The sequence below is a fragment of the Apis florea genome, unplaced genomic scaffold (genome assembly GCF_048593485.1).
Source record: "Apis florea isolate Af1SG1 unplaced genomic scaffold, ASM4859348v1 contig_3078_pilon, whole genome shotgun sequence".
Taxonomy (NCBI): domain Eukaryota; kingdom Metazoa; phylum Arthropoda; class Insecta; order Hymenoptera; family Apidae; genus Apis; species Apis florea.
In genome coordinates, this window is record NW_028256702.1 from 1,590,513 (window position 1) to 1,600,616 (window position 10,104).

Genomic DNA, 10,104 nt, shown 5'->3' on the forward strand with positions numbered 1-10,104 from the left:
TCGATTAAATTATTATTTTAAATTAATATCTCTTAGCCAAATAAACTGCGATATCTCTTCCCTCTGATAACAGTACAAAAATTTTTAATCAAATAAAGTTCTAATTAAATTCTAATGTTCATAAAATGTTCAGTTATTAGTAATAAAAATTTCCATAAAACTATATACAATTCTTCTTTATCTCTAATATTTAGATATTTTAACTTACAATCTCGTTTGTAAAAAAATATCTTTTCGATTTACTGAGAATCAGAATCAAGAGAATACTCGTCCAAAAATTCTATTAAAAGATTGATAAAATTTTTAGATACATTTATTACAGACAAGAAAAATATATGAGAATATTAATATTAAAGAATATCAAATGACATATTTAAAAATCTTTCATACTAAATATAAATTTAATATGTGCATACATGTGTATATGTACACCAATATGTTAATAACTATTTCAGTTTTATATATAACTTATGCATACATTTTGAAGTAATAGAAGACTGTGTGTGACACAAATGTGCACGATTATATGTGCATTACAACAATATTAAAGGATGGAAATAAAAAAAAAAAAAGAAATATCAAGAAAATTTTAAACTGTTTTAAAAATAAATCTTTTATGTAAATTTTTCACAGATTTTTCCTAGTTAATTAGTTACGAAAAGATAATAAATATATAAAAGTAAATATAATAAAAATAAATAGAAAGAGAAAATATAAGTAAGAAGATTGTTATGTTAATTTCATATTCTTTTAAAACTTTTTCTTTAAATACGATATAAATATGACAATAATATCGCACATTAAATTTTACGTAGAAAACAAAAATCTCAACAAAACTTACAAAACAATTTTACAGAGTAAGTAGGTTATCTGAGAAACTTTAAGTAATTTTTAATAATAATATATCTTGCGAAGATAATCAATCTCTTACTTGAAATCGAAAATTTTCGAAAGTCGTCGTTCCTGTGGTTTCGCAACAACACACTCGCGCACTTTTCAATTATAAAACAAGTATACCCTTTAATTGGAAGTATTTTTTCATGTATAACATAATTTTTTCAAAAGATATATCATAATTTTGAAAAATTAAAATAAGATACATCCAAATAATTAATAAAAATATTACAATCAAAATTGCTTACTCTACACCTGTTACGACAAATTAACAAAATTAAATAACTGATTTTATTAAAACGGATACATCATTAATCAATTAAGTTTAAATTTATGCCAAAAAATACTGCCATTTTTTTCTTATTTCAAATCACACCATAACTTTTATATAACTTAAACCAATCAAAATAGGTCAGTATGTTAATTTTTCTTAGATAGAACACTTGTTTTAAGAAATCATTTTATAATCTCAATCATTCATTTATTTCCATTCGCTCGAAACATCTGAACAAAGAATCCTAAAATAATCCTAAAAAATGATATTCGTCCAGGATAAAATATCCTTTCTTAAATATAATTTCTTATAATCGTGAGAAATTCTTGAAACGATCCGATTAATTAGGGTTTACGCGTATTTATGTGGCAATATTTTGTAGCAAACGCGGGTCGCGGTTACCGCGCGAAAAGGGCGCCCTTTATCGATTCGAAACGATTTTAGAGGGTGGTTTGCCCCCGACGTTTTTGATTTGAGCATGCATCCTCGATACGAGTCTCGAGGCAACGCTTCGCCGCTTCGAATTAAGGGGTGAACCAAAAGGAGTGCTGCCCTACCCCTACGGGTCGATCCGCGGCCCGAGCAGAGAAAGGGAATAAGAGATGAAATTGCGAAACGAGGGAGAGAGAGAGAGAGAGAGAGGGAGGGAATCGAGAATGAAGGAACCAGAAACGAGACAAACTTCTTCCCGATCTCTATATTGTTTTAAACGATGGATTAAAATAAATAAAAAATTCTTTGAAATTAATTTCGTAACGCTTGATTCATTCTCTTTTTATTTGGATAGAGAGAGATTATTCGTCATCTGATTGAAAATGATTTTTCCCCTTTTACTGTGCGTTTTTCGTGCCAACGATGGCGTGGATATCGATTGGCATTCATTTTCGATCAAAAATCGGATGATGAACACGTTTTCGTTTTTTTATGATGGAAAAATGATGATCTATCTCTGAAAAAGTAAGTTTGTTATTCGTATTGTGAAGATAAAATGTTCACTAGAAGAAGAGATGGAGATGAAATGTAATGGAAATGAAGTCATCACGCTACGTCGTTTGATCCAACGTAAATTTAAGTTGCTAATAAATTAATAAATAAGGCATTTTCGCGTGCCACATTTTCGTATTTATTTTAGTCTCTACAGTCATCTCAATTTTCTACGTATTTCATCCGAACACCCTGTATGCAACTCTTATCAAATATGATCGATCATCTCAAAAGAATTTTCATTTTCTGAAAATTCGTGATTTTTCTGATAATCTTTTTCAACAAAGTAGAAATAATTATTTTTGTATCTATCTACATCTATGCATTTTAAATCGTGTATTAAATCATGTATGACACTTTTACAACGTTAACATTTAATTAAGGTATAATAAAAAACAGTGATGAAAATTTTATTATATTAAAGGTTTGGAACGATTACAGGATGAATATCCTCAAAAAAAGAGAGAGATTATTGCTAATAAAAAATAGTTGAACCATTGGAATTATTACAATCATCTGAAAATAAAGATAAACCTTTTGATCGTGGAAAAAAATATACACGACTCTCAGAATAACAAAATCGTAACAAAATATACGCGAAATTCTATATTTTCCTAAACATACATCATCTTTTCTCTAAACTTTGCAAATTTTAAGTTATATAAATATATATAATCGTACTATATCCTATATCTAAACAATTCTTTCTAAATTCGTTCATACTTATCTCGTGAAGGTATTTTTTTATCCTGAACAGAACGAGAAAGAAGAAAGAAACTTTAATTATTCTGTTTCTTCTTACTTAAAAAAACTGTAGCTTATTTAAAAACTCTCTTTTTTCAGACTCGTGCGTAGAGGGATAAATAACAATGATATCTATGTTATCTTAAATAGAAATCGGATCCCTCGACGCACAAGTTTGTGACGTTGAGACACGGGAAAAATATTTTGAATGAAATACAACCGTGGATGAAAGCGCTGCTCGTAATGCTGCACGTACCTACAGATGAAAATGTTCACTTTGTCGGAATATGGGCACCCCTTACGTTTGAAACATGGCCATCCCCATGTCCTTTCGGTTGTAGGTAATGCGAGTCGACTTACAGCTCTCGAGACAATGTGCAACTCGTCGAAATATTTTCTACGGTATGTTCGAGAAATATTTACAAAGAAAGCATGCCGTAAATATCGTGACAAAATATAGGATAATGCATTACTCCCCGGGACGAAATACGATATTGCACTACCTATAAACGTAGAACGTTATTTGCAATTTTTTCAAGAAAAAAATCGATACATGATATGTTTCTATAAGATTAACATATTTTCCATTCAATTTTATTCGTTTTATAGATAAGAATAATATTCATCTTACGAATATATAACGCGTCCCTTTTTATATAATTATATTTATATCGAGTAATCCTCGAGTATTAAAACATCACGTATCAATTTTCGTTGGAGATAAGAGAAGTAGGGTAACTTGGTTTGCTTTGTGATAATGTTACATTTTGCTGTTTTACTAAATAAAAATATTGAGTTTTTTATTTTTTTTTCTTTTAGAGACGAGTCGTAAATATAAGTCAAAGATTTGCGATTTTTCGGCTTATTCCAGTAACAATTCTACTTTTATTTATTATTCTAAGATGTTATTTCTCGCTTCTTTTAATTGTTATTTTAATTTAACCGTCAAGATTACTGGGGCATAAAAATAACTTCACTTTCCACATTCTTCGGCAAGAACAATGATATCGAGCACGGCAAACATAACGTTCAATCCGTTGTGCTCCGTTTTTTTCTCCCACATCTTGATTGTAACTTTTATGATCTACATACGGAGTTTGATAGCTTCATAAACTCATTGTTGTGCCAAATGTTAAGAATGAAACTGCGGGGAACTGTTCTTAGAAAGAAGAAAAGGTAAAATTTGTTTTAATTCTTTTCGTGAAGGGACGTTAAAAAATGTTATGAATGAGAGAAAGTCGAGAATTACGAAAACAAGTTCAAAGAATTAAATTCAAAATTGTTAAAAATATGGATCTTAAAGATCAACCTTTCTGCTTTGAGAAAAAAATATAATAGACTGGAGAATCGATGCTGAAGAATGCGTTAAAATCGAAAAAAAAATGTCGGTTGAAGCAAACGTTTCAAATAATAGACAATTACAGTAAGATATTTTAGACAAAGAAACATTATTTGTGATATTCACTTTCAGCCATCTCAAGTTCTGAACCACGGAAACACGGATCAAAGCTTCGCAAGAAAAGAAGAATTTATTCGTTTCGTTAATAAATATAAAATCAATATTATTCTGTATTTTATGATTAATAAAATTTTACGATTAAATTCTCGTTCTAAGATCAATTTCGATTCATTTTTGAATCACGCGCAACTTCTAAACGCACAAGCTTCTAAGAAAGATGGCGAGAAAATACTCTTCTCGAATTGAAATACGCTTCTCCATTTCACTTCATTAATTCCAACTCGTTATCCTTTTAATTACATAAACTAGAATTTAACTCTATCTATTCTACTTTTTTTTTTTTTCAGTTAAATTGAAAATACCACATTTTAGAATCGAAAAATTAACACAAGGAACTTATGTTAAGCCAGTTAAGTTTAATCTGTTTCATTTGCAACAATTTAATAGAATTAGTCACAAGAAATTATATTAGAATTTTAATAATTTTGAGAACACCTCAAAATTTACTTTTAATAAATATAGATTATTTGATGTAAAAATAAAATGAAATGCAGCAGGGAAGAATTCGAAAAATATGAAAAAAAATACAATTATAATATATATATATATATTATTTTCAATGATCTGTTTTCATTTTTATTGGATAGTTGAATGTCCACTTTTTTTTTTTCGAAAAATTTATCTTCTTCGATAATGATTCAATAGTGCTGTTGTAAATCTTTTAAGTGTTCAATTTTTTTTCAAACAAATTTTGTATAGATTACAATAAAAGGTAGCTAGACAATGCTACATCTAGTGAATAGAACGATAAGATTAAATATTCAAATTATTATGATTAAATATTGCCTATATTTAATCTGTAAATAAATCTTGATGTTGTGTCATTAACAAACAATATAATTTCTATTGATCGATTTTAAATTTTTCTCTTTGATTGAATTTTGTGTAACGTGCAGCAATAATACATAGTCAAAGATGCTTAATACATATAATTAATTTAATTTTTCAAGAATCAATTAAACAAGTATTTTTGCTCAGAAATCTTAATCCATTAAAATCTAATATTGCATTGATATTGCATTTTTCATTTGTTTTCAATCCACAATTGTATCATATTTTTTAATTTAAATATATTAGAAAAAATCTATTACTAAATATATTTTGTAATTATGAAAGGAAAATGTGTTTCGTGTCTTTTAATATCATTGTTTTTCCTTTTAACTACGATTAACAACAAAATTCTAAAACTTTTAATAAATATATTAAAAATGTATCTTTATTTTGCGTAATATAAAAATTAATTATTATGGTATATAGTATTATTTTCACTCGTGAGAAATATTTCAGGAAATTTCATTATCCAATATAATAGATTTGGACTTTTTCTACAGAATTTTATTGCAACAAAATTAAAATTGTCTGAACATTTTTTCGACAGAATTTATATTTATAATTACATATCATCGTGAATGATAAATATCTATATGTAAATTAAAATTAAATTATTTCATTATATGATATTTAACTAATTAAGATACATTATTTCATTTAATACAAAAATATAATAATAATTTCTATTTGATTTATAATCTTAAATTACATTCACTTTATAATCAGATCATTAATACAATAATATTTTCTTTATCATGTAAGATACCAAATGAGATAAGACTTCTGCATATCTTTCAATATTATTCATTAATTCAAGATTTGAAGCAAATATATGGATAATATAACTTATATATTATATATTTTTGAACAAATACGCGATAAAATAAAATAATGATATAGTGAAAAAAAAAAATATTTCCAATCAAATTTAAATAAAAAAAACTTACTATTAAAACGATTAAAAAAAAATTGAAGATAAATTTCATCAATAAGATATAATTTTAATCCTTACTAATTCCATTGCTATTATTTAAAACTATTATTATTTATTTATATTATTTTTAATTTTAATAATTACGATAACACGCGCAATAATATTTATGACTAACTATTAAATAAATTTGGATCTACTGTGAATCACTTTTAAATCAATCAAAAAAATTAATTTGTCTTGTATATTAAATATAAATTTAAATACTACTGGAATTAATATCTCGAAATACGTTTCATATATGGAATTTTCACATTTATTTTACACATTTACGGCAAGCGACTTATTTACGAATATTTCAATGGTGATTTGAAAATTTTTTAATAATAATTTAAAAATTTAATTTTCTTTTTCGTAATATGATGTATTTTTCTATACTCGTTCTATTATTAACTTCATTCACAATAAAGAAACTTAATACGTAATATTTTTTTATATCGTAATGCAATTTTAGAACAAGAATACATCATATATATGTAACTTTATACAAAAGAAATAGAAATCGAAATTTTATATTTAATTAAAAATAGTAATTAAATTATTTCTTTTCCAATTTCTAAATAAATAAATAAATAAACGAATCAATCATATACATTAACCGGACCATTCACCTTCTTATAAATACACACGGCAGAGAAATGACAGGACGACGATTAAACTACTTTTTACACGAATCGATCGTAAATCGTAAAAAAAAAAAAAAAACATCCGTTTCCCTGACACGTGTAAATCCAAACCCAATTATTTCTTTAAGAAAAAGCGGTTTAAAGCATATTACCGCTTCCCGTATGCGTGGGCACACGTACGCGTGAAACGCGTTAAACGTAAAGCACACTTCGCTTCGGTTGGAAACCGCGAGAATCGAGAATCAAGTATCAGCTAGGAACGCGTGTGACGTCTTTGGGGGGGGAGGAGGCGGGAGGAAAGAGAAAACATCGAGTTGCGAGTAATCGAAGAAGGTTGAAATTCGATTCGAGGAGGAGACTCGAATTAGAGTTCTCTCTGTCCGTCGGTGGCCAGAGTGTAAACCGGGAATCGGAAGAAAAAAAAAAGGACTGACCTTTGCATTCGTTGGCATCCCTGGCGGTGGCTCGTGCCCAGGGTCGATCGAAGTGGAACGGCCGACATCTCTCGCAGTCTCTGCCAGCGGTGTTGTGCCTGCACTCGCAGGCGACCTCGCCGTCCTTGCCTTGGATACACCTCGCCGCGTGGCCGTTGCACTTGCACCTGCCGCCGACGGCGAAGTCGGAGACGGCGTAGTGATGGGCGAGCGTGCTCGTCCCGAGGCCGCCCGCAAGGGTGCTGCTCGTCGTGGTCGAAACGGTGACAGCCGCGAAACCGCCTCCCCCTCCCCCTCCTCCTCCGCCTTCACCCTCCTCAACCGCGTCGTTCGATTGCATCTCTTGGGGGGCGATCACCTGGTGCACCGAGGGCAAAGCGGTCGCCAGAGGGTCGAGCGAGCCCCGGCCCAGGCTCTTCTGGTTCTTCAACCTCTCCTCCCGCTCCCTCTCGCGTTTCGCCAACTCCTCAAGGCCGAGGCCGTGGTCGTCGCCGGTGTTCCCGCCGCCGAGCTGCAACACTTGCTCCTGGGACGGTTGTTGGGGCATGTGGAGCCGATTGAACACGACGCGGACGTCGGTCGCGGTAACCCAATCCTGGAGCACCGGGGAATTGTCGAAATCGGAAGCCGACGGCCGGCCTTCGAGGGTGCTGAACGCGATCCTTCCGACGGGCGCGAGCCCGTTGCCGCCTGTGTATCGGTGACTGTCGGTGCATCTCGCCTCTTGCTCGTTCGCCTTGGTGATGGTCGCCCGATTCGGCCTTCCGTAGACACGGCGGCATTGGGACGAATAGAATTGGAAAGGTTGCCAGGTCTTCCCGTAGTCCATCGATTTGTAAATTGCGATCGAGTCCGGCTTGGCCGCCTTCGGGCAGAATTGCAGGCTGACGTAGGTCAGCTCGTATTTTTTTCCCAGGGAGAGGGTCAAGGTCACGTTGTCTGGCGGCGCGGAGAAGCTCTGTGACGTGACGAGCGGCTCGCTCCGCCAACAAGTCACGTTGTTGGGGTTGCTCACGTCTGTCAGGTAACTTGCGGGGAAACGGCGCCGCGGCGTGCTGTCGTCGCAGATATGGCACTGACCTATACCCGTGCTACCTCCTGGCTGCTCGATCACGTCGCAATACCTCGTGGGACCACCGCTTCCGCAGGTCGAGGAGGCCTCGATCGCCGCGCCGAACGCCGCATTCACGAAATTCGGTATGCATCGTCGCGGCCTGTCCTCGTCGTAGCACGGGTCAGACGGATGTTGTTGGCTGGGAAACGTTTTCGCGTAGATCTCGCTGCCCGCCAGCGCATTCCCACGATCGAACAGAATCATCCCGCAAATGATTCCGACGAGCAATCGCGCGCCCGTTGACGATCCACTCTTCATCTTCGATGATGGTGTTGTTCGCGCGCCAGTCGCGACTTTATCTCCTCTGTCTTTCCTTCCTTCCTTCCTTCCTTTTTCCCCCTCCTTTCCTTTCTCTTCCGTCTTTCTCCCCCTTTCTCTCGCTCTGCCTCGCCTCGTCCCTTCCCGCTCGCCCTCTCCCACAGCCCCTTACTGTGTCACCTACGCACAAACCGTCCTTGCCTCGTTCGACGATTATTTCCTCGCTCTGTTCTTCTCCGATAACGGAAGAACGACGAGGGTTGCGATCCTGCTCGATCTTCTACCGAGTTTCGAACTTTCGATCTTACGCCTCTCGCCTGTTCGTCATCATTGTGACCGATCGATTAACCATTCAAAATATCGATGCCAACCGCGAGGCCGCTTGTTTCGATCGATCCTTCTGTTCGCATTATCCCGAAAATGTTATCGCGAAAACAAAACGCGAAATCTTCTCCGAAGCTCGGTTCTTCGATTCGATTTCGAATATTTTCGAACTGTTCGAAACGATTCCCCTTCGAACGAGGAAACCAGCTTCGATAAATTTCATCGAGAGAATATATTCACTCAGGTATATTCGATTTTCAGGCAGAACGCGCGTGTCAATTTCATTCCTAAGCAAGCTAGTACGATTGTAACGAGATAGGGGGCGCGTGCGCGTATTACACGCGACAGTTTCGTTTGAACGTGAATCGAAATGTATATACCTCGAAAAGACGGTACACGATGCACGATGCGCGGCACGCCGCTCAAATCGAAGCGATACGATCCGAGGAGAGATGGAAAATCGACAATCAACAATCCTCCACCGACGGCGGCTCGCCGCTAACTGAATCACCGTCCTTGCACGGTGTGCATCCGAACTGTTCCGAGTCTCTCTCTAGCTCGCAGTCATCCCCACCACCGCTCTTCCCTCGCTCACCCGAGTCTCCCTCTCTTTCCCCTTTGACCGTCGGCTCGCATCCTCTCATCCAAGACCAATTCCTCTTCGGCCAATCCGGGGGCGCCACTACTCGCGACGACCCCACTACTCGCGTTCCGCCACACTGGATCGAGGATCCAGCAGCCGCGCCGCGCTACCGGAAACCAGCCGACCACTGGACCAGCAGACGATATTCCCTTCTCTCCTCTTTTCACCCGCTGCCTCCTCTTTTCTCTTCTCCTTGTACGTTTACTTCGAGGAAGAAATCGGCCCGATGAAATTTTTGGAGATTTGGCTGCAAGAAGTTTCAATGTGAATCAAAATTAACCTCAATTCGAACTTCGTTTTCGTTCATTGTCGCATAGAATTGGTTAGAAATGGTTCGTTTCGATCATTTTACGTTACACCCTCTTTAATTGCACTTTTCTTGAAGAAGAAAATTACTTTTAATCTTAATTTCTCTTTATAACAAGAGCTTACGTTTAATTTTAATTTTTCTTTCTAACTAGTTGATAC

General features: G+C 35.1%; 1 protein-coding gene across 4 annotated transcripts in view; it reads right to left on the minus strand.

Moving 5' to 3' along the window:
* Positions 1-9,800, minus strand: part of LOC100870357 (netrin-1) — a 212,313-nt gene extending 202,513 nt beyond the window's left edge. Inside the window, exon 1 of one of the 4 annotated variants that reach the window (XM_086908504.1) lies at positions 7,298-9,800. In XM_086908504.1, coding sequence (XP_086764630.1) covers positions 7,298-8,669 — 1,372 coding nt within the window. In that variant the 5' untranslated portion in view covers positions 8,670-9,800. The remainder of the gene's footprint in view (positions 1-7,297) is intronic. The other 3 variants (XM_086908503.1, XM_012491325.3, XM_086908505.1) reach the window with 3 other exon arrangements.
* Between the last annotated feature and the right edge of the window lie 304 nt (positions 9,801-10,104).